This window comes from Amyelois transitella, chromosome Z (genome assembly GCF_032362555.1).
Source record: "Amyelois transitella isolate CPQ chromosome Z, ilAmyTran1.1, whole genome shotgun sequence".
Lineage (NCBI taxonomy): Eukaryota > Metazoa > Arthropoda > Insecta > Lepidoptera > Pyralidae > Amyelois > Amyelois transitella.
The window spans coordinates 8,765,473-8,791,779 of record NC_083535.1 but is presented as its reverse complement, the minus strand read 5'-3'; the positions used below and the strand labels follow the sequence as shown (position 1 = coordinate 8,791,779).

At 35.3% G+C, this 26,307-nt stretch overlaps 2 protein-coding genes across 2 annotated transcripts in view; one reads left to right on the top strand and one right to left on the bottom strand.

Moving 5' to 3' along the window:
* Positions 1 to 26,307, bottom strand: part of LOC106133816 (gamma-aminobutyric acid receptor subunit beta) — a 38,821-nt gene that overhangs the window by 6,519 nt on the left and 5,995 nt on the right. Inside the window, exons 2-3 of the mRNA XM_060953468.1 lie at positions 2,059 to 2,159; positions 537 to 604 (exon numbers count right to left, since the gene is read on the bottom strand). Coding sequence (XP_060809451.1) covers positions 537 to 604; positions 2,059 to 2,159 — 169 coding nt within the window. The remainder of the gene's footprint in view (positions 1 to 536; positions 605 to 2,058; positions 2,160 to 26,307) is intronic.
* LOC132903941 (uncharacterized) lies at positions 10,703 to 16,662 on the top strand. The gene has a single exon (XM_060953540.1). The coding sequence runs from the start codon at positions 11,236 to 11,238 to the stop codon at positions 16,558 to 16,560; it is 5,325 nt and encodes a 1,774-aa protein (XP_060809523.1). The 5' UTR covers positions 10,703 to 11,235; the 3' UTR covers positions 16,561 to 16,662.

Genomic DNA, 26,307 nt, shown 5'->3' with positions numbered 1-26,307 from the left:
CAGTCATTTGACAGTAAAAGAATTACCGCTACTGTCTCTGTTGAGCCTCTACATTTTCTCTTATTTAGATTAACTTTTTGAACTTCGACTGCTAATTCGATAAAATTTAAAAATGGAATAAGAACTAAGAGACACCGTTATGACTATTAAGTTTTACTTCTTCTATGTCTCTTTGCTTTAATGTTAAATAAATAATCTAATAAGTAGATTATTTATTTATACGATTACCACCCGCTGTGGCGTACTGATACATACTGTCGATGTCAATAATGATGAAAAGAATGACTGAATTTAAACGTTATATCGATGCCGTAACTATCTTGACTTTGTCAATACTCATCCGGTACGCGGCAGCCCGAACGAACACGCACACCGCGTCGCGTCGCATCGTATCCGATCGCGTCGCGTCGCGCCTACCAACGCAATCGAACCGTGGACACAGGTGCTACAATGAACGGTTTAATGCTGGTGATAATACTAAGGGACAAATCTTTGCTATGTATGCGCTGTGTCATATTGCTTCGAAAAGAAGATACCATTTTGACTTCAGATAGAGAGCTGATGGAGAGCACGTACATGGTAACCCCCACTTCCACGGGTGGTCCTGAAAACGACGCAATAAGTATGACAGGTGTTAAACGACCGTAGTAATCTTTGATTGTTTCTTTGACGTGGGCGTAAATGTTAAGTGGGAATTATTTTGTTGTTTGAGAAGCCATGATAAAAAATTGTTATAGTGAAATTGTAATTCTGTGTCGTTTAGCTAAGTGACAGACTTTAACGCCTCAGAAATTGTATCATCAATTAGTTGCGAAAACAATCGTGACATTTCGGCTTTCATACGTCATGGTTTTTAGGAAGATGATTTTTGTTAAATCTATCAGATAGTACATGTTTGACAAAGGTGAAAAAAAAAATAAGGGCAATTTTTATATTAATATTGTCAGGGTAGTTTAAGGAAAGTGGTAGACTTTAAACGGCTCAGATAATGTGACAGAAATTTGTTGGGAAAATAGTCGTGACATTTTAGGCTTTTATACGCCATGGTTGTAAGGTACATGAAAAATGTATATAAAAATCTAATAGGTGTAGTACTTTTTGTTTGAGAAGCTTGATAAAATAATATGGGTAATAGTTAAAATTATCTGTCTTTTAAGGAAAGTGACAGACTTTAACGCCTCACAAAATATCACAATAATTTGATGAGAATAAAATCGTTATATTTAGCTTTTATAGATCAGGTTGGTTAGTCAAATGATATATTTATTTGAAAATCGAAAAGTTATTATTAAGAAAATGTTAAATTGCCCTACTGTAAATGAAAAACTTGTACAATATGACAACAAGCGTTTTCGTATTTTAGTTATATAACACAATCTAACTGGAAACCTGTTAGAACTGTCGGCATAACCTGTCACTGTCTAATAACTTGTGAGGGTATAAAACAGATATACTGCAAAATAAACAAAATTTGTAAAAGAGAAAAATAAAGACATATGGTACAGAAATGTCGTAAAAGAACTTGAAATTTGAAGTATCTAGTTAATTTTAAATATTTTGACAGGATTAGAAATATTGGACACGTTTTTTTTAATTGAAATAAGGCAACCTTTAACATAGCTTGATAGATTCACATGATTTTGCTTATGCAAAACTATATTTCAAAATGCAAAGCCTTTTAAAGATAACAAAAAGAGGTATTTAACTCATGAAATATAAGTTTTATTACGTTAATCTTCAAATATAAGTATTTATAGCCATTATTATTAAATAGCTTTTGCCCGCCACTTCATATGCATGGAATTTGAAGTAGGTTATGATGTAGTTTAAATCATACTTCAAGCAATATGATTATTTCATCAAATATATTATTCCCTGTTTTTTACGTGTCTTAAAAGTAAGAGAAGATAAAAAAATATTAAAGAAACTGGCCCATTGACATGATTTTCAAACGGATGTTTAGATTTTTTTTAAACAATTCCTAAGATTGTCCAGTTATAGCTTTTATTATAGTGACTGAAATGGAGGGTAACATACGAAATTAATAAAAATACTTACCTCCATAATTGGGCCTTACTCTTTTATCATAACTTATACTAAATGAATCCAAAATGGCTGATATATTGACGTCGCCGAACATTCCACCCCCACCGGCACCCCTGAAACAAAAACATAATAGTTAAAATTAGATTTTTAGTTTTAAGATAATCTCTGTTTCTTTATATATGTAGGTAATAATTCGACTTTCGCGCCTTGCGGGAAGCTGCAGACTATTTGCGTATAAATGTTATTAATATTATTACGCAGTCACTTGTTAGGTTTTATTTTATACTCGTTTTTGCCCACTGTTACTTTACTATACTTTGTGGATGAAGCAAAGGAAGTATGCAGGGATCGTGGCAAGTGGAAAGAGGTAGTCTCTGCCTACCCCTCCGGGAAAGAGGCGTGAGTTTATGTATGTATGTTACTTTACTTGTTGTTGCAAAGTTATATGAAAACACATACGCACATTCAATAAATTCTTACAACCTGGCACCTTTATAATATTATTTAAATAGGATAAAATGCCATGAAACATAATTTTAAGAGTATCGGGTATGCGACTCGAAAACGTAGCTGTCGCCTTGGGCCCATATTTTCTTAAAAAATTTCTACGTGTCTTCTATTTAACTGACGCTGTTACGAGAAGGACTAACTTCGTAATCCAAAGTGGGTTAGTTTCCTTAGCAAGATTGGTGGTCAAACGGGAGTCGCTTCGTGTGAAAACCTAACTGATTCCTTCCAGTATCCAGTTAATAGGCGGATCTAGGGCTCTTCTTCTAGGAGAAGATGCAACTAGGATTAATGGAAAAGGATAACTTGATATGAGAGCATAACTTAAAATGACAATCTGAAAAACCGATCACAATCTCGAAAGACGAATAGCGCACAGCGCACATAAAGCCTTGAAGCTACATTTGGGAACACGATAAAATAAAAATGAATGTATTCTCCACTATCGGCTATAAATTATCCGAGGTCCTATCAAGTACATATAGGTATAATATTTTACACATTGCAAAGAGATTTTCCAGTTCTTAAGATAGCGTATGGCAGCGCAGCAATGCCCTAGAACGTAATAATGACAACTTACATGTATACTTTTTAAGCTTTAGAAGCAATTTGGTATAGCTTATAAGCATAATCAATCAAAACAGTTTGAACAACTCCCATGTTATTTACATGATTAATTATATACATAAATTTTCTACGTGTTTTCTCTCTTTTAAAAAGGTTGATGCTAACTAGCGCTGTCGTGGTGATACTGCAAAGATTTCGAGAATTTTTCTTTTTACGTTTCTATTTTATTTCAATTATTGTTTAATTATCAAACCTTGCGCGTAAACACAATTCGCACATAATAATATGAATACATACATACATAAAATCACGCCTCTTTCCCGGAGGGGTAGGCAGAGACTACCTCTTTCCACTTGCCACGATCTCTCCATACTTCCTTCGTTTCATCCACTCATCATGCAAGCAAACATAACTCTCTTCATGCAAGCTTTCGGGTACTTTTGACCTGACAATAATTTGAATACTATCTATATCTATACTTATAATAAATCTGTAGAGAGGTCAATTCTGTACATTGAATATATTTTCAAAATAACTATCAGGGGGTGATTAGTGATCGATACTGATGCCAAAAATGCAATCAGTAAAATTTTTGTCTGTCTGTCTGTCTGTCTGTCTGTCTGTCTGTCTGTCTGTCTGTATGTTCTTTATAGAAACAAAAACTACTTGACGGATTTTAACGAAACTTGGTACTGTTATTCTTCATACTCCTGAGCAGGTTATAGTATACTTTTCATTACGCTACAATCAGTAGGAGCAGAGCAATGAAAGTAAATGTTGGGAAAACGGGAGAAATTACTTGATTTTTTAAGCTTCCGTCGCGTGTGCAGCCTTAATGGTTAAAGCTACAGCAAAACCATGTATTACGGAAATATTCTAAATAAAATTATTAAAAAAATATCCCACGACAGCATAAGTCTATCTGTTATGGTTGACTCACAATAACACCTGTAATTCCTAATAGCTTAGCAGTTCGGAGATTTCTGATTATATTTCTATACTCTGACGTTTATAATACCAATAACACTTACACTCATTCGTAATTCTTAAAAATTCATATAAATACCTATTCAATAAAAAAAGAAACATCGAAATCGGTATAAAAACACCAAACTTATACATGAAATGAAATACGCTAACAAGACATCGCTCGACGCGTCTCGCGGCGGCAGGGTATAAAAGGGACGGGAGGCGAGTGCAAGCTTCATGACCAAGGCAGCCAGGGGAAGACTTCACGCAGTTCTCTCCTCCAGCCTCCCCCTGAGGACGAAGCTCGGGATCTACCAAACGTACGTCAGATCCCGCCTCACGTACGCGGCCCCGGCGTGGTACGCATACTGCTCTGAGACCAACAGGAGAAGACTCAGAGCCCAAGAGAACCAAAGTCTCAGAGCAGTCGTCGGAAACAACCCTGCGCTACGTGAGGAACTCGACGATCCTCAGGAACCTGAAGTGGGAGAACCTAGATGTTCGAGAGGGCGGACGCGTCATCACACAGCCACCTGCGCGGCATCGCGCCGCTCCACTCCGCTCCCTCCGGGCCGTCGGGTGAAACCCTCCCCTCGCTGCTTTGCGGCAGACGTCGTCAACCAGTGACGACGCCGCCGCCGATGGGAACTCCCAGTGTATAAAGACGTGAAGACCCAGGCCGCCACGGCCGCCCCATCGACCTGCCTACAGTCGTAGGCAGCGATGATGCCATTGAAGAGGGCCAAAAGCCCTGACCAATTTACTCCGATTCCCCTAAGGGAGTGTGGGAAGACTCGGCGACGGCAAGATTTGCACAGGCGTTTCCTTACTTTCATTTCTTTTTCTTTTGTAAGTTGTAGGTACACATATTTCTGGTTATAATACTATTGGAATATTTTTTTTTAGTTTAAATAGGCACTTAGATTAATCTATACTAATATTATAAAACTGAAGACTTTGTTTGTTTGAATGCGCTAATCTCAAGAACTACTGATTCGAATTGAACAATTATTTTCGTGTTGAATAGACCATTTATCGAGGAAGGCTTTAGGCTATATAACGTCTAGCTGCAACTATTAGGAGCGAAGATGTAATAAAAAATGTGAAAAAAATCGGGGAAGGAGCATCCTTGAGGTTTCAATGATGCCCAAAATAACTATACCACGCGGACGAAGTCGCAGGCACAGCTAGTTAAATAATAATTTGTGGTGTAATCAAAACAAAAATTATGAGAGCGATTAGGTTTCGTGATCACGTCAGGAGTGAGTAGATCGTAGTCGGGGAAGAACGAAGGTCATTGACACAGCTAATTGGATTAGCTCGGTTAAGTAAAGACGGGCAATGAAATAGAAAATTTCTTGAATGGCAAACTCGGCCACCAGTAAGTGCAGCATAGAAAACCACTTACTTGCCAATCGTGTTACTTCATTATATTCAATATTACTTCATAAATATATCTACTAAATACTAAAATGCACAATATGTGTTCTAATTTTGGTTCCAGTTTTCAACCGCGGTGTATTAATTAATTAGTGGTTATCATGACTGTGGCCGCCTTTATTAATTAAAATAAACACTATGACATAGTATTTGTCCATAATTATGTATGTATAAACCATTTTCTAAATACTCAGATCAACAAATACGTACATACATATATCATCAAGTTTTTTTCTTTAGGAGTTAAATGCTGGTTTAATTGGTCTAGCAAGAATTAAAACCACATTTAGCGGGATAAGTCCAACTTAGATGTAGAAGAAATCTGCCGTTTAAAGATAGAAATATGAATATTATTATAAAATCCATATCATTTTCAGTGCCTCTTAAAGTAAATTTTGTGACTCTCATAAGACTATTCCTCCTCTTTTGGACTAATGCAAAACAATTTTATTCAGGTGTGAATCTTCTTTACTAAAATGGTTTAATAAAAATTTGTTTGAATAATTTTATACTTCAATTGAGATTAAGTTCAAAGCATTCAAGATAATTGAGATAAAACAACATTTGAATGGGCCTCCTTACTGTAAAGCTTTTTTGTGTCAATATTGTATTAATGTTTTTAATGAAAGACGTTTAACTTTTTATGCTTTCACGGGTTAAGTGTCGGACGTCAAATTTGTAAAGCAGCTTAATTTCTTTTTGGAATTTCAACGTTATTTAGGAGCTTTGTATAAATTGTGTACAGAATATGCCATTTATACGGCTGATATGAAAGAAGTTATTTTTAACATTCCCCCAACATGCGAACGAAAAATAAAATCCAAATATATGATCATTCCAAGAGATACACAATATGTCTGCCCAGACAGACGGGAGTCTTGTATCAAAACCCCTTTGTTGTTTTCGTTTACAAACCATGCTATTTTCTCACACGAAATTTTGTTGATGTTTTTTTTTTATTCCCGGTACTTTATGTTTATGAAAGTGAGTTTGTTGGAGACTTGAAGTCATACGATCTTGTATGTGTAGCGTAGTTTTGGAATATTTATTGATAACGGCCCTTGTACTTATTGTACTGTTATGACTAACCTGTCTTACGTAGCGTTTTAAACGTAATATTCATATTTCAAAATCATATTGTATATTTTTTAAAATATTTATGTAAAAAAACACCATATTTCTATGTTTATAGTACGCAAAGCCTCCGAATTAAATGGCTTAGTTAGGACGTACAGATGCAGGCGCAGGCCATGACGATACTAAGGGATCACTTTATTTTTTGGTTAACGATCTGTAATAAAGGACAAAAACAGCGAGAATCACAAAACAGTAATTAAAAAGGCTTAATTTATCTACTTAACGCTTTTATACAAAAAATCAACACAACAATATTGTTGAAAATGCGATATTTCGTATAAAAACTCTTCAGATGGTTGCCGATCTCCACTCCAATAATCCTCGAGAGTTTGAACGACGATCGCTCTCCACTCGTTTTCGATAAAACTCTTAATGCAGAGTGGCTTTCAGAATTTTTAATTAACTTTCACTGAATTTTCAACGACTTGAATGTTTTCTTTTCGATGTAATGTTCTTTTTGTTTCCGTTTAAGAGTGGTTTGGTGTTTTTTTTTTATATTTATATTAACAGAGCATGATTTTCGTATAAAATCCCTCTCTAAATGCCAATTTCTATATACTAAATTAATAATTTTAAATTGATTAGTAAGTTTTAAAAATAAAAATACGATATGGTTCTCTCTGGTTTCATACAACATAAATATATCAATAAAGTTACAATCAAAAGTAATTACTGCACTCTTTTTGATGACTATAAATTCAATTATAGACGGTACATAGATTTGCAAAAATGAAACCTACTAATGGCAGTTATAATAAAAAGCTTAATCATTATCATTTGCGTAATTGACTTTTTTCATTTACCAAGTCACCACAATGAGGACAATAACATTGGATAAAAATCGTTTCACGTTTGTTTATAAACAGACAATATAATAAAACAAAACAAACAAGAAACTTCTAAATCTTTTGTACTTTTACGGTTTTCTCAAATACTGTTGCTGCGAAATTTTTACGGACCCTGCTCTCTTAGGGAATTGGTTTAAAAATATCGCGTCAATTCTTGGTAAAATCTGAAGAACAAGATTAACTTGTTAAATGCTAGACTTATTATTTTTTTTGATAAAATACCAAGAATTGTACATGTTTGAAGTGTTTCTTAATGCCTTCAATGACTTTGTTTACCAGACTTTTCAGAGCTTGGCTCCCGTGGGAATGTTATATTATTGAAGGTATTTTGAGTTAGTTCGTTACAAAATAATCTTTTCTCTTTGTACATCTAATTATAGATCGTCTTATAATGATTTTTCTTAGGAATTTAATCAGTTACTGCCTAATCAAATCTGGGTTGATTGTAAATGAGTCATTCTTATAAATTTTGAGTAATTTTAATAGGGAAAATATATAAGCAAGTAATAAGTAAATATGCTAGTGGAAAGAAGTAGTCTCCGACTGCCTCTCCGGGAAGGAGGTTAAAATACTACATAATACTGGATTCATTAAAGACATTCTTTTCATTTTCGATCTTTTAAGATACAAAAAATGAGACGATGAATGAGTGACTTTGACAATTTAAATCGTTTTATACATTGTTTTGAAAAATATATCCAAGGTTATTACTTTAATTATTCCAAATATTTGATAGCTTCGTAGCCTGTAATGCCCCTCTCAGACGCAGCGCAGAAAAAAAGTTGGTTTTCGAATATCCCTTTCTTACAGTATTGATAGCTTATTAATCAACTCATGGTGTGTGCATTTGTAAAAAAAAAAACAAATAAAATAAATATGTGTTTATAATTTTTCTAATATAATAATTGTACAAGGATAATAGTAACCAACCGATGTATGTACACTTGGAAGATATTGGCAAAAATCGATATGTGGGAACTACGAAAGACCGAAAAAGCATTTTTGTATCACACGCAATACGTAAAAACTATTACTCCGATTTGAATGCGAAACGCTTGGACTAACTTTTAAACAATTTCTCATCAGACCCCTCTAAGAAGAGGTAAAATTTTTCAGTGAACTTTAACGGCGAACGTAGTTGTGGGCAAAAACTAATTACAAATAAATAAACAAAAATTATTTCGACAAACAGCACCCTTAGTTTTTTAGTCGGACGCTGAAATCTCTGCATCCCAAAACGATCTGTAGTTTAAACTACTGCTCAAAACTTATATAGAGTTTATTTGTATCACAGGTTAAAGCCACATAATATAGCCACGAAACTTACATCTAAGCCTTCATCTACCTTGCGACTTATGCTATTGTTTGGTTTCGTCAGCATTACCTGACCATTTGCCAGAGAACGTCCCCAATTTAATCAAGGTATGATCGTTTAGGCTTTTCAACGTTCCCATTCATTCCGCCCATGTACCTACTCTTTGCAAAACCAAAAGTTCTTGAGCATTTTGCCGTATATTCACGTTTCACTGTCATTTCCTGCACATTTTTATTTCAGTAAGTATCCGTAGTTGGAAAAGTAAAAATACCGGTTAAAATACCAACGTAAATATTTCCACGATAAAGAAAAACATCGCGAAATAAATCTCGTCGGAAAATTCTCGGATAAACTTTTCCTGGAAAGAGCTATTAAATTTGATTACTCGCCTTTTTATAACATTTCTATTTCGCAAAGCCAGTCAAAACGAAAACGACTTTTAATTTGAGCTACTTAACATCAATCATTAACACCCATGGTTATCTTTATGTGGGCGGATATACCTGCTTGTTCAGGTAACTGGACTTAAATGATCGTGGAAAGCAAATGAAAGTTATTTCATTGCTTTGTTTTGTCCAGGATCGTAATATAGATATTGAGTGAATTAGTAAATAAATTGGTTCAGCAAATTTTCACGGCATATTTGGACATTGAAACTAGAAAGGTTTCCGTAAAAATATATACCTCCTCCTTATTTGTAGTATGTTAAAAACTCCCATCCCTCCAAATTAGTTGTTCAGCTGATCGTTATTATTATGGGAAAGGTTTTAATGAAAACCTACTCCTCTAATGAAGTCCTAACATGACTAAAATTTTCAATTAAATAAAATATAGATAGTACACCTTTACTTGAACACAAAATAAATGTCAATACAATACTCATAAATATGTGTGTCTTTACATATACAGGTTAGACATATACACTTAATATGAAGCATATCTACTCGTAATCTATCTCAAGTATTTACACCCGAATCATCAACTTAAATTACTTGCCTTAACATGAAATTGAACTAAATGTGAGCAACACAGCGTAAGTTAGGCAACACCGAACATCTCCGAGTCCATTTGGAAAAGGCGAACTTTCCCGAAGCAGTGGCGGGCACCAATTTGCGGCGCCCGCCGACGCGGCAACATGCGGTCTAACTTCTACTAGGACTGTGAAGCGACGAGCACGGGATGAATTTAGTGCTAATATTGCTACCCAAGTACAATTGACTCAGTCAATTGTACTTGAAAATACTTGAAAATATATAAAATATGTTTAGTGGGAGATAAGTAAATACGAAATAAGATATATTCTGGATAAGTGTATACGGTATAAATAACCATTACAATAAAGTAAAAAAAATGTTTTCTAACATATGTAAGTCATATCTCTTCAAATAATCGTGATTTGTTTCCCAGAGGCTTTACTTGCCATGATCTCTGCACACCTTGCTTCTTTCTTTTATCGCTCACGGGTCGAGCGTAATCTTGACATCATCCGAATGTCTCCGATTTTATCATTTTTCCGATTTCGATTTAGTATTATATTATGATATGCAACAATTTAAATTTCTAAATAATCTTTTGATATTTTGTACGAATATTGTTCGTACAAAATATCAAAATATCCTCCGGGAAAGAGGCGTGATTTTATGTATGTATGTATGTATTGTTCGTGGTAACCGTTAACCCCTAAGTACGAATTAGGCAAAAATGAAATTTGTGCAAAATTTCTAATAATAGCAAGTTGTTAGTATAAAGAATTTCCATTCCTTACAAAATTAAAATTATAATCAACGTCTGGAAATTTGTAAAAATAGCGCAAAGGTCAAAAGGAATCCACAATTTTTATTAATCTCTATCAAGAGATATTTCACCTGTTGGAGCATATATACATAAATAAAGAATATTAATTTAATATTTTTACACCATTTCATAGACAATGTTTAACTTTGTAAAATTAGTTTCTGAACGACAACGCGGCGGTTGTCTATTGCATTTATATCCGTTTCCTTAATTCACAAAAAAATCACGCTAGATCTTGTGCTCGCCATAACCTCATTTCGCAAAAATATTGTCATCAAAAGAAATAAACGGAATTACACAGGCATTTGAACCAAAGGAATCATTCATTTCAAGACCCAAGCGCCAACATACGTTGTGGACCTTCGTCGCCGCATGAAGACATAGAACCAGCGAGGTTAAGACGTCGGAGGAACTGCTGCATACATTCGGTACGGCCAGCCATCCTTCCTAACCTCGTCCCTGTGAGTTCAATCTGTGCTAATACCGTGCTTTGTTCATATTTCAGTTCTTGTGCATCGCTATAGTCAGCTTTGTGCCGTTGCTAGCATCGGCTGACGCCACAGTACGAACAGGAATATTCACAAACCGTAAGTCCTTTCACAAACAACCAAAATGAGCCTAGTTAATGATGAAGCTAAGCCTAAATCTCGCGATAGGTCTCCGTACAGTAGGCCCCCTACCGCCTTCTGTGACAAAGATAGTGAGAAGTTGACTGATTTAGTAAAAGGCAGAGGCATAATCAAAGGTCGCCTCACAAGACTAACAACCTTTATTAATAGCATAACTCGAGATCAATTAAATAGTCAAAAATGCATTGATTTAAAACTGCGTATGCAAGGCGCAGCCAGCTTACTTACTGAATTTAATAATATTCAAACAATGATTGAGAAGATAGTGATAGACTCTGATTTAGATTGCCAATTAAATCAACGAGATTTATTTGAGGATAGCTATTATAGTGCCTTGTCACGAGCTGAATACTTACTTAACCGAGCCGAAGTCTCTGATGGCTCCAGTGTGTGTCATAGTAAAATAAAATCAATTAAATTACCTGTCATATCTATGCCTACATTCGATGGTTCATATGAGCATTGGCTCGAGTTTCGAGATACATTTATGTCTTTAGTTCATAATTCTAATGAAATTAGCGATATTCAAAAATTTCATTACCTAAAATCCTCATTAAAGGGCAGTGCGGAGTTGGTTATAGATTCTGTGGAGTTCTCAGCCAGCAATTATACTATAGCATGGGAATTACTTCTCAATAGATACAATAATAGCAGTATGTTAATACACAACCATGTTAAGGCCTTATTTACCATTCAGAAATTAACTAAGGAGTCGTACCACATGCTCAGGCGCCTAATTGATACAATACTTAAGAATTTAAGAGCTTTAAAAATGCTTGGTGAACCCACTGAGCACTGGGATACACTGGTCATATTCATAGTCACTTCTAAATTAGATGAAACTACTGAACGCGAGTGGGAGCAATGTAAGTGTACTGTTCGTAAACACAATGAAACTAAATCATCACTAAAGGTGGATGATCTACTCACCTTTCTCAGGGACCGTGCTGAGATGTTGGAAACATTGCAAGCCTCTCATAGTAAGATTAATCTTGATTCCAAAAAACAAACTACACATAAGGCTCAATGCAATGTCTCCACCAAGTCACAACAAAGTCGCACTACCTATAAGAAGCCATGTTTAATGTGTTACAATGATCATGCACTGTATTCCTGTCCAAAGTTTTTGGATGCTAATATAGACACTAAACTACACTTTATAGCTACCAACAAGTTGTGTGAGAACTGTTTACGCTCTGGACATACGTTAGAAACATGTAAGTTTGGTCCGTGTCGAAAATGTAATAGAAAACATAATACGCTAATTCATAGTGACACGTCTAATGACGCTCAAGTAATGACGCTTCATTCAAATTGCAATAATCGTGAGCCGAGAGATGTACCGACCGCGCCCGCGACCCCCGCGGTCCCCGCGGTCGACGTCCCCATGCATCGGTCTAGCACGGCACAGGTAAACAAGCCGCACATAGATAACACTCGCTATACGTTCAATAATCAATCAGTTAAAAGTATAAATTCTGTTTTATTATCGACTGCTATGATTGAAATAGCGGATAATCACAATAATTATCATATTGCACGCTGTCTTCTCGATTCAGGAAGTCAACTTTGTTTTTTGTCTAAGGATTTATGTACAAAACTTAATGTTACTTTAATACAGTCCACTTGTGAAATACGAGGAATAGGTAACTCGGTTACAAACTCAACACAGATCTGTGATGTTAAAATAAGATCGCGCACCGGTGCCTATTCTACGAGTTTAAAATGTTTTGTGTTGCCTTACATTTCATGTACATTGCCGGCGGTTGCATATGATCAAAACGAACTATTCATCCCTGAACATATACAGCTAGCCGATCCATTATTTTACGAGTCCCACAATATTGACATTTTGATTGGCGCAGAAATATTTTGGGATTTATTATGCGAAGGTAAAATAAGGTTACCAAATGGCCCAGTTTTACAAAACACAAAATTAGGTTGGATAATTTCAGGGCCTATACACAGTAATACGCACAATATTGATAGGTCTTTCCAATGTAATTTTTCGCACGCTATTGAAACACAATTACGGCAGTTTTGGGAACTAGAGGAACTGCCTAAGGCTAGTCTCACACACACGGACGACGAGCGTGCTTGCGAAGAACATTTTATTAACACTACAACGCGCACAAGTGATGGAAGGTTCTGCGTACATCTGCCGCTTCAGAAGTCACCAGCTAGCCTTGGCGAGTCGTACACTCAGGCTAAAATTCGTTTTTTAGTTTTAGAAAGACGCCTCGAACGTAATATTACTTATAAAAAATTATACACTGATTTCATACATGAATACCTTGATTTGGGTCATATGAAAAAGGTAAGTTCATATGGAACACCACATTATTTTTTACCACACCATGGTGTATATCGGGAGCATAGCTCTTCAACCCGATTGAGAGTAGTCTTTGACGGAAGTGCTGCTACTAGTAATGGAGTATCCTTAAATGACATTCAGCTTGTCGGGCCGCCACTACAAAGTGAACTATTTGATATTTTATTGCGGTTTAGACGATATAGGTTTACTGCGTGTGCAGACATACAAAAAATGTACAGGCAGTGCCTATTACATGAGTCACAACGCGACATGCAACTGATTGTCTGGCGGGATAATCCTTCTGAGCCTTTAAGTATGTACCAGCTCAACACCGTGACCTACGGCATGGCAGCGTCACCCTATCTTGCTGTTAGATGCCTCAAACAGCTGGCACTTGAGTGTACTGACCCTGATGTAAAGAGAATCATCTCTGAGGACTTTTACGTTGATGATATGATCACAGGTTGGGATGATAAACATGAATTATTATCATTTTGTAACAAGACTTCAAAGTGTTTACAGTCCGGTTGTTTTCCATTGAGAAAATGGACATTTAACTTTCAATGTGATCAGTCATCAGGTCCGTTCAGCGCAGGTAAGGAGTTAACATTAGGTGATACTGTTCAGTGCAAGACTTTGGGTTTAGGATGGTACAACACTAGTGATGAATTTTATTTTAATACGCAATTTAAGAGTGACACTAACAAGATAACAAAACGTAGTATTTTATCACACATATCTCAAATTTTTGACCCCCTTGGTTTAGTTAGTCCAATTATAATAATAGTGAAAATATTATTACAGCGACTTTGGTTATTGCAATTAGGTTGGGACGATGTGGTGCCAAGCGATGTTCTACTTACATGGACTAAGTTTGCGAACGCCCTATCGGAACTTAACACCATTCGTGTGCCTCGTCATGTTATTAACACTACTGCTACACATTCGGAGTTACACATTTTTACCGATGCATCGCAAGTAGCGTACGGCGCTTGTATTTACGTACGCTCAGTCAGCAGTGACAATAATTCATTGGTGAGACTGTTGTGCTCAAAAAGCAAGGTTGCTCCTTTGAAGCCCGTTAGTATTCCGCGGCTAGAATTATGCGGAGCTTTATTAGGTGCAAGGCTATACGACAAAGTGAATAAGGCACTTCATTTACAATTTAAAAATATTATGTTTTGGACTGACTCAACAATTGTACTAGGCTGGTTACACATGCCACCTAACTTACAAAAAACTTTTGTACAAAATAGGACATCAGAAATACATGAGTTGACGAGGGAACTTCCTTGGCGTCATGTAAGTGGAAAAAATAATCCAGCTGATTTAGTGTCCCGCGGTATGTCGCTAGAAGATCTCTCAACTTCTACGTTATGGTGGGAAGGCCCGGCCTATCTTCGCCAGCCCGATTTTAGATGCGATCTGGTGCCTTCATTTATAAATGGTTTGCCTGATGAGTTACCAGAGTTAAAATCGGGCGTGACGCTTTCTGCTGTGCCTGATAAAGTTTCCGAGTCTTCCTTGTTTCCCTTCTATAGATTTTCTCAATTTAATCGCATGAGACGCGCTGTCGCATACGTAAATCGGTTTATTTATAATTCACGCAATACTAATAACCCGCGATCAGGCGTCCTATGTGTCGATGAATTGAGAGAGTCTGATATAACTTTAGCTAGGCTGTCTCAATTGGAATCTTTTCCAGTTGAATACATGTCGCTTACTAAAAATAATTGTTTAGGACATAAACACAATTTAGCAAAGCTAAGTTTATTTATTGATCACAATAAATTAATACGTGTAGGTGGTCGTATTTCCAATTCACAAATTTTCTCGTTGGATAAAAAACATCCAATACTCATATCTGGTAGCCATCCTTTTGCTACTTTGCTATTTCGGTATGAGCACACCCGTTTGTTACATGCAGCTCCACAAGCGCTTTTATACAATTTGCGAGAGACCTGGTGGCCTATTAGTGGTAGGAATCTTGCTAGGAAAGTGGTACATAATTGTATTGTTTGCAAGCGGTTAAGGGGAAAAACTCCAACTCCTTTAATGGGGAGTTTACCAATGGAACGTTTGGACGCTACTTTTCCTTTTATGCGTTGTGGTGTCGATTACGCCGGGCCAATGCTCATGCTAAATCGTAGGGGTAAAGGTTCGAGGACTACAAAATGTTATATTTGTATTTTTATTTGTTTCGTGACTCGTGCCATTCACTTGGAGCTAGTCAGTGACTTGTCCACTGAAGGGTATTTACTTGCATTAAAAAGATTTATATCCAGACGTGGCAAACCTTTAGAAATATTCTCCGACAACGGTAGAAATTTTGTTGGGCTTATGAATGAATTTAAAAAGTTTATAATTAATTGCTCATCGGAGATAATAGATTACGCAATAAGTCAAAATATCAAGTTTACTTTTCTTCCTCCATATTCTCCTAATTTTGGTGGTTTGTGGGAGGCTGGAGTGAAATCCTGTAAGTATCATTTACGACGTGTCGTAGGAAATGCACACTTAACCTTTGAGGAGTTTAGCACGGTTTTGGTTCAGATTGAAGCCGTTTTGAATTCCCGTCCCCTTAGTCCTATGTCCACAGATCCGCAAGACTTCACTCCTTTGAGCCCAGCTCACTTTTTGCTTGGCCGTCCACTTACTGCGCCTGCTTGTGAAGACGTGACTGAAATTTCGACGAATCGTCTTACTCGCTATCAACGTGTGGAACAGATTCGCCAGCATTTCTGGTCCAGATGGGCTAAAGAATATGTTTCTGAACTACAAGCAAGGACCAAGAGAACAAAGGATGATACTCCGTTGAAGCCCGGAATGCTCGTCGTTATCAAGGATGATAATTTGCCGCCTTTGAAGTGGCATCTTGGACGAATCATCGACATCTTCCCAGGAAAGGATGGCGTTGCAAGAGTGGCAGACATACGGACTTCGACGGGCATTGTCAAACGATCGTACAGCAAGATATGTCCTTTGCTCGAGTAGCAGAGAACACATTGAAAGCACGAGCTTCCAAGGCCGGGGGCATGTTGGAGCATATATACATAAATAAAGAATATTAATTTAATATTTTTACACCATTTCATAGACAATGTTTAACTTTGTAAAATTAGTTTCTGAACGACAACGCGGCGGTTGTCTATTGCATTTATATCCGTTTCCTTAATTCACAAAAAAATCACGCTAGATCTTGTGCTCGCCATAACCTCATTTCGCAAAAATATTGTCATCAAAAGAAATAAACGGAATTACACAGGCATTTGAACCAAAGGAATCATTCATTTCAAGACCCAAGCGCCAACACACCTTTTATTAGATGGCAAGAACACCTTCCAGGAAAAATCTCCGCTATGAATTATTTTTATGGCATTATATTTTTCTTTGAAAATATATTTTTGCTGCGTAAAATATTATTACTCCATGTTTTTATTATAAAACGAGAAATAATAATATTTTTTAAAAACTGAAAGTCGATGTTAAGTCCTTTTTCGTCGTATGCTCTTGACTGAGCAGTCGTGGTCAGGCATGTGGCTTGGAGACGCGCAGCATGTCTCTCTCCACATACTTAAAATATGTGACTTGGCGGGCATTTCCATTGATCAAAACGTTGTTTAGAACTTTAATATAATCAGGCATCACTGGAATTTTCACCGAGACCTCACTCTATCCATTGTTCCCTTCACCGCCAAGCATGCCATAGCATCCTCACGATGCGTCACATGACCAATGTACAAAGAATTCTGGTTTAGTCCTATTTATTAATGTGGATCTTAAAACAGAGCCCAAATACTCGTAAATACGGCAACTTTTTCACTGAAAACGTTATGCGCAACGTTCTTTTTTCATTCCACATGTCTCAGGTGTTAATTCATTGCTTGTTTGGCGCCGTAAAAAAGACGGGAAATACTTTCCTACCTATTATTGCTTATAGCATATTGGCGGATTTCGTGATTATACATGATCGTGGGACCTATGCGTCACATTATTTACCAGTGGTTTAATATTAATAAACTCAGGTCAAAAAAGTATAATGAGTATGTTAGAATTTCGTATTTACGAAACAGTTCCTTGAAGAGTTACTCTCATAATTCTCTAGCTAAAGTATTAACAGCGTCACATTAATATACAAGAGGGTAATAATGACGGCGCTAACTAGTTGGATTGCTGCCGCGGCGTTGTCACAATGTTGTTTGAAACAATAGGGTAGTTGCTGCAGTTATAATTTAATTTCTCGTCATAATGCAGTAAGACTGCATAGCGCTTTAAGTGGCAAATACTAGCTCACGCTCGTATAGAGTTACATTTTACATACATACATACATATGGTCACGTCTATATCCCTAGCGGGGTAGACAGAGCCAACAGTCTTGAAAAGACTGAATGGTCACGTTCGGCTATTTGGCTTAATGATAGAATTGAGATTCAAATAGTTGCTAGCCCATCGCCTAAAAAAGAATCGCCTTTTACGACATCCATGGGAAATTCTTTTTTGTAGTGGTGCCGGGAACCACGCGGCACAACGGTTTTAATATGAAAGAAAACAGTATTTAATGAACTTTATTATCAAATTGGTATAGTACACATAATTATCTAATATTATAAATGCGGAAGTGTGTTTATTTATTTGTTTGTTGTCTTTTCACGCGTTACCTTCTGAATCAATCTTCTTGAAATTTTGCGTTTATATAATTAAGAGTTAGCAATAGGGTTCTTTCATCTTGGTTTAACTTGTATTATTTTGTAGGTGGTGTGTAATATGGAGTGTCAACAAAAAATTTTTTTTAAAGGCATCAATTTTACAATATGTGCAATGAAAAATGACTTTTTTGCCGGGATATCATTGAATAGATCTTCGTCTGTAGGTACTTTTATTAAAAAGAGATGTATATATATTTTGTTGTTCTTTAATTTGTATTTTTTTAATTCATGTTGGTAACTAGAACACATGACGTAGTACTAGGATAGATCCCCGAAGGAAGTAGCGGTAAACAGGTGGTCGGTAATTATGCGCAATATAATGTGATGCACCCGACCACTGAATATATCTTTGGAAATAATGAACCGATTATGAAAAATTTTGTTTGTATAAATTATATAAATTTGGTTATCTACGGGTGTTATAGGCTATTTATGAAGCTAAAAAATTCGTATTCGTTGTAAAAAATGTTAAAAAAGTTTGGGTTTTTGGTAAAAAAACGCTGCAGCTATGCCCGCGTGAAATGAATATAATACCACTTATTTTCATTCAAGCGAAAATTTATGTTAGGCAGACTGGCTTATTAGTGTTATTGTATTTTTAATAAAAATAGTAAAGGAGAACACAGACATAATATCATAAATGTTTAGCATTTATAATTTTAATAATGTCATAATTATATCCAGACGACGCAGAATCATGCACTGGTAATAAAAGTCCATGGTTTTAATGCCATAATATAAAATGTGATCTAGATTTAGTTTTATATCTGTTAATAGAAAAAACAAATTATTTTTAAAAAATCTTTCTTTCTTAAATACAAAAATACTTAGTAAAGAAAAATAATTGATACAAGTTAATATACAACTACCTCAGTTAGTTAGATACACAGGCAGGTGTTCCTAACTTCGAAAGAAGTTTTCAACTTATTAGTTACCTTAACTTGGAAACTTTAGTTTGTCGATAGCCCGATAGGCTTCGGTCTCGTCCATTGCCCAGGGGTGAGAAACCCTGTTATTTACTAATAGGTTGCTAATAAAGCTATTACTTATTCACTGGGTCACACGTGTTATTTGATGTAATGAGTTTGTTTGAATGATCTTTATTTTACAAGTATAATATTATTTTAATCAATACCAATAAATATAACGATACAGTAAATAATATATGTTTATGATTGTGATAAGTTAGTTACTTTCATTTATAAGGTTATCTTATAATTGGTTTCTTATACCACGAACTTGCATGAAGAGAATCATGCACGTGGATGAAGCGAAATAAATATGTGGATCATTGCAACTGGAAAGATGTAGTCTTTGTCTACCCCTCCCGAAAAAGGCAAGATTTGATGTACATATGTGTAATTGATGATAGGAATTAGATAAGAAATTAAAAAAAAGGATAATAATTTGAAGGAATCTTGTCAGACTGTACGAGTACACCCTAATGCTCAGAAGTACTTGAATAATTTTGATAAAAGATTTTGTTGATAGCCTAGCCTGAGCCACATTTAATTCATTTTGTTAACTAGAACACCTGACGTAGTACTATGATAGACTGATCCGCGAGGAAGTAGCGGTAAACAGGTGGTCGGTTATTATGCACAATGTGATGCATCCGACCAACCACTGAATGTATTTTCGTAAATTTTTACCATGTATTACACATTAGTAGTCAAAGTTGGACAGCTTAAAGGGCCTGAGAACTATTTTATGTTCACTTACATATAATAATCGAAGTTATCAATAAGGTACATTTACTTATACCATGTGCAAGTCGCTCGCAATATCGAGTTTTGAATAAATATTTAGGTGCCAACTTATGTTATATTATTCTTTTGATTCGACTAGGTACGAACCTAAGTCTAATAAACTATAGGAGGTAAAACACCACCACAAAGCCCGGCAGTAACAAGGCCATTGTATATTTATGCGAGTGTACTACAAACAAACAATGAAGAACTCTATAAATATGAAAACTCGCTCCCAATATAAAATTCCATTTCGAAGCAATAGCGTGGTCGACCCTTGATTCTTTGCCATACCTCGAGTTTCGTTGAAGATTATTTTTCCACGCGGTTTCGCTTACGAATTGTCGTTTATAGTAAAAAACAATCGCCCTTTAAACACGTGATTAGTAGTTTTGAATAGACAATCAATAAAAAAAATGTATGTGTTAAAACAGGTTTCAAGGACAGGAAAATTTTTATGATAAGTTAATGCTTTTAAATCTTGGGTTGCCAGGTTTTACCAAAATCAAATCGGTTTCAGTATTTTCAATACGCATACAAACAGACAAAAATACTTTTGATCGCAGTTTTAGATCTAATGCTGTTTATTTTAATCGAGCTTTAGCCTGAGTTCGTTCACATTTAACTAAAAGTTGCTGTTTTCTTGTCACCATAGGAATCACCATAAAAGTTGTTTTCGTTGCCTAGGTCAAAACTACATTTGTGTCACATTCAAATCTGTTAATTGTTAAGTAACAAAATAAACTTTCGCATTAAATGAAATATATTTGTTGGCATGTAAGGTTTTTCCATGTACAAAGTTCACAATTCCCCAGTTTATATGTATAGAAATTGCTTCAATGTTGTGTAATGGCAGACAGGTAAGTCGAAGTTCGCGTGATCGCCTGCTCGCGTGAGACTGCTAGATCCCGTATGCAAATATTGTGCCATTGTAGCGAAATGGAGAAATAGTAAAAATTCTACTTTTTCCTTTGAAAAAGTTGATTAAAAAGTGGAAAGATTTACATATATTTGCATTGCGCTTGACATGTGCACGGTTTTATGTGAACCAAATGAAAAACATTTAGTTAAATATGACATTCTTTATTTTTTAACAGTCTTACATGTATTCTATAATGAGTACTATCATAATGCTGCTTAAAAATATTGCGAGAGACTGGTGTTTAAACCAAGCAGAGCTTGAATTTCAGTACACCAGCATCACCCAGAAAGTATATATTTTTATCTTGGGATTAATAGGTATCTGAGTACAAACACTTCGGAAAAATTGTATTAAATTACTAGTTTTATGAAATATGATCTAAAAGATACTGAAAAAAGTTTTTAGTGTAACTACAGTACATAAGACACAGTGTGATTTGTGGAATATGTGAAAATATGTCAATAATGGTGTTATTTATGTTCACCCTTTTTTGTTTATTATATAAAAAAATAATAAAGCATTAACAAAAAAAAAATACCTCTCCCCATTTCACCTTTTCGACTTAAACGTAAAATGAATACAATCAATTGGAAAACACCTTTTATAATGCTTCAATTCTGAGTAAACTTAAGCAAAAAAGACCGAACAATACGCGAACCGAAATTTCAACACTTTGTTGTTTACAGATTTGTCACCAACCATAATAGGATTAAAAAGAACATCGGGAATTCAGTATAACATAAAATGACAATTTTCCCTCGCAATTCCTGGAATTGAAGAGCGTGAGTTATATTTCAACGGGTAGAAATTTCCCAAGTAATTACTTGTTAAATAATGTGGCATGTAAATTAAATCTATAAATATAACTTTACAATTTCGTTTGTGTAGATTATTTGTGTAATATTATTGGACGGATTCGGAACGGATTTGGATTATTGTAGATAAAATTAGATACGGCAGGGTCCTAAATAAATACAGGAACGTTATTTTAGTAACTGGTTCAAGACGCCGACGAAATCCTTAATTGTTATTGATCATCTTACAAAGTGATTATAGACATTTTCTATTTGTCCAAAGTTAGCTTTCCTTTCAACTTTCGGAGTCAACGCCTTATTACTTAAATAAAAAAATCTCTTAATAAGCAATCACGTTCGTGCTGTGCCAAGGCTGCTGTGCAAAATTTCAAGTCAACTAATTTCCGAGAAGTGTTGATTCGATCACAAAAATACATACATATCTAGATAAATATTCAAGAATAATTTGCATTACTGATTTCGTACTAGACTTATTTTTCGGGGTGCAAACTTTTTGTACAATTTCGTTTCCAGATCCAAGTAATACATAAACCAAGACATTCAAATTTGAATAGGTGAGACAGGAAGAGTTTGGAGAATCATTGTGATGGGACCTGTATGTTTTCAATACATATCGGGGCCATAAAGGAAACATTTTTTTAACAGTCACTAAATGTGCAAAACGCCGCAAAAGAAGATTTTAGTTCAAAAATTTAAATACTCGTTTCTACTCGTTTACCACGGAGTAGACAAAGCTCTCTCGAAGTAGTCTTGAAAATACTGAAAGGCTACCTCTTCAGCTGTACGGCCCAATGATAAAATAGTGACAGGTTGCTAGTCCATTCATCTAAAAGAAGAATCTCTTTTACAATCTGCATTGCTATGCAAGCAGAAGCACCAGAGACACTCTGTAGGTTTTAATCGCAACCAGACCGCAGTATGTGGTAGCTAGCATTATATAAATGCGCTCTTCTTTCCTTATTCACCTCTTACACATCCATGAGAAAGAGACGGAGTGGTACCATTCTAAAGTGTCACACGAAAATAAAATGTTTCAAAGACAGAAACAGCACTAACCCTAACTCCCTCGGGAAACCCGGGAGAGCTAGTGTAACATAAGTGAGACTTCGATAAAGCAAGCCCTGTCCTGTAGTTTCGTTATCATTGTTTAACTTCGTTCATTGCATACAAATGAGGGTCTATGTTTAAAGTTTAGTGAGTGGAATTAGTTTAACTCTACGGAATGGTCTGAAGAATATAATAATTTCCAATTGACTTAATAAAGGAAAAAGTTCTCTCTTTTTTTTTTAGGCGAGCCCATCGCCTAAAAAAAAAGACAAGCAACCTGTCACTATTTAGATCTCAATTCTATCATTAAGCCAAATAGCTGAACGTGGCTGATCAGTCTTTTCAAGACTGTTGGCTCTGTCTACCACACAAGGGATATAGACGTGACCATAAGTATGTATGGTATGTATGTTCTTTCTTTGAATCTATGTTTTAACGAAATTACTTGTTAACTAATTCTGTACATGCTTTATTGGTAAAAATATCAATACTTCCGAGATACTGAATTCAAATTTTAAAAGCATAATGATAATTTTTAAAAACATACATTACATTTTCATAAGCTATCTATATGCACATTATAATCTGGCAAGTAATACATTAAAGTAAAAAAAAAAATAAAGGTTTTAAGTTTGTTCTGCCGCTTTTTTATACTTGCGCTTTGGAAGCGGTGGTCATTTTAATTATAAGCTACTAGCTATGCTCCGGAGCTTCGCTCCCATTAGGGTTCCAGGATTAAAAAGTACCATATACGTTATACCAAGTTATATTCTACCCATGTACTGAATTTTGTCAAAATCCGCCCAATAGATATTGCGTGGTATAACAAACCGACATCCTTACTAAGTTACTTAAACTTAACGCATTTATAATATAAATTAGTAGGAAGCATAGAATAAGTGATACCTCAAGTCATTGTGAAATAAACAAACGTAAATTGTTACTATGAAATGTTTGCTAATCTATTATTATTCTAGTAACTAGCTATTAGTAAATGAAGATAAAAGGAAGACCTTGGAGACAATCGTACTTCAAAGTTGCGGAATAGCAAATAAGTATGGAATAACATTGAGAACGTAAATAGATTCAGTTTAAGTCAATTAAGTATGACATCGACGGTATACTTACGTAAGTAATCATGTAGGATTTTTTTAACTTTAAGTGACCATCAACTGGCCATTATGGTAACTTCTAACGAGATACATACGTACATATAATCACGTCCATATCCCTTGCGGGGTAAGCAGAGCCAATAGTCTTGAAAAGACTGATAGGCCGCGTTCAGCTTTTTGGCTTGATTATAGAATTGAGATTCAAATAGTGACAGGTTGCTAGCCTGTCGTAAATGTTACAATAAAGAATAAATAAACCTTTGCAATATCAATACCAAGACCTTGAAGCACGTTAAGATAAACCAAGATTTTTCACGAATAGATAGAGAAATTCATGAAGAAATGAGCAAGGCTCATTGTATAATTCATACCCGATATCCATGCAAATCCGAGACGGACTGCAAGTCGCCTTTTCTCCTCGTTTAGCAATTACTCGTCTGCATTCTCAGCTGTTAAACTCATGAATGAATGAAAGAGAAGGAAAAATGAGAGGCATGAATCAAACAGATCGCCTCATAGTTCGGGTCTCGTGTAAATGGGGACAAAAATTCAACGATTATTTATACCAAATAAACTACCACCATACTTATACCACAGAGGTATTTTATTTACGGTGGGCTGCCTACCTCACAACATGGCCGAAAATTATTGATTTATTTGGTTAATAACGTACCTCCCGGCTTCGCAACGGTAGCATTTACAAATGTTAACCTTCCTCAGAAAGTCCTCTTCCCAACATTTCAAACAGAAACAAAATCCGTCCACAACTTTCTGAGATTAGCGCATACATTTTTTTTTCATTACGCAGAGAAAAAGTATAGACAAAATCACTACATATTATATTATATAAATATAATTTGTAGTGATTTTGTCTATAAGTGGCTTTTAAACTTTATGAAAAATAAAGCAGTCATTGCTTACTTTTCTTGTTACAAAATGGCCAACATTACCGTCCTAGTAATTGAACTAAATCACAAAGACTTGTGCAATTACTGATAATAACAAGTTATTCAATAGGTTTTACAACGAAATCGTTTCCTAACCTCACTAATTACAACCCGCGACCCGTAACAACAGTCTAATGATACCTACTAAATTATTGCAATGTCATGCGGATCAATACATTTGCAAAGTTTTTTTTTTTTTCAATTACTCCCTTCTTATAGAAAACTATAGTATGTTTCATGTGAAAAACGAGAAATCCTGTTTGTTTGCCCGAAAAAATGTCAGTCAGCGTATTTTTTTTTATACTTGGACCCCGAGATGTCAGTTTCATACAATTGAGAGCGTTTTTGTCGCAGTGTCAGTACTTATAATATTTACACTGAAAGAAAATAAAAAACTATGAGGAAATCAAAAGCTACGGTTTCCCTATCAGACTGCAGTAACATTGCATGTAGTATTTTTTTTTTCCAAATGTTAAAACTGAGGACAGATTAACGTGGGTGCTACGCAACCAAAAATAAAAAAGATTAATATATAAAATCAAGCTCGTTGATCTATAGGTTCTATATTTACAGCGTCGCATTTATATTCAAGTGTGGTTATAATGTTAGCGCTAACTATTGTACTACGTTGTCAAAGTGTTGGTTAAAATAATTTAATCCCAGGACTACATAATATTAAAATTTATCAGTCGAAATTATTATAAAACGGAAAACAGATGCCCATAAAAGCAGAATTTAACATGCTAATAAAACTAGCAATATGGAAAGAAACTCTCTCGTTTCAATAAGCTAAATAGCTTCTCTCAACGTCGCATTAATATTCAAGTGTAGTAATAATGTTAGCGCTAACTAGTTGGATAGCTGCCTCGGCGCTGTCATAATGTTGTTTGAAACAGTAGGCTTGTATTGCTTCTTTATTTACCCTTTAAGGTAGATAGAGGCAAAATTACTGTTTAGCTTTAGGTCCGATACTTCTGTAAGACAGTTCTATCCTACACTTATAATTGATATTCATCAGTTGAAATAAATAAAATGGTGGGCGTATACTCTTAAGAACAGCATCTCACAAAAAAAAATCGGCATAAATAAAAACAAAAACCAATGTCGTTTAAATGAACTTTATGACTAAAAAAGTTAAATAGCTTCTCCATTAACAGCGTCGCATTAATATTCAAGTGGATTATAATGTATGCGCTAACTAGTTGAATTTATGGCTCGGCGTTGTCACAATGTTGTTTGAAGCAATAGGGTAGTTGCTGCAGATACAATTTAACTCCTCTCAATACTGCTGTTCGGTAGTCAAGAGAACATATTTTATTATATACCTACGCTATTGAAATGTCTTAAACGGGATTGAAAGGACCAAGAAACCAAAATGTATATAAATATTTATTGACAGAGCGATTGAAATGGCTATAAATATATGTCAATTGTTAAGTAATG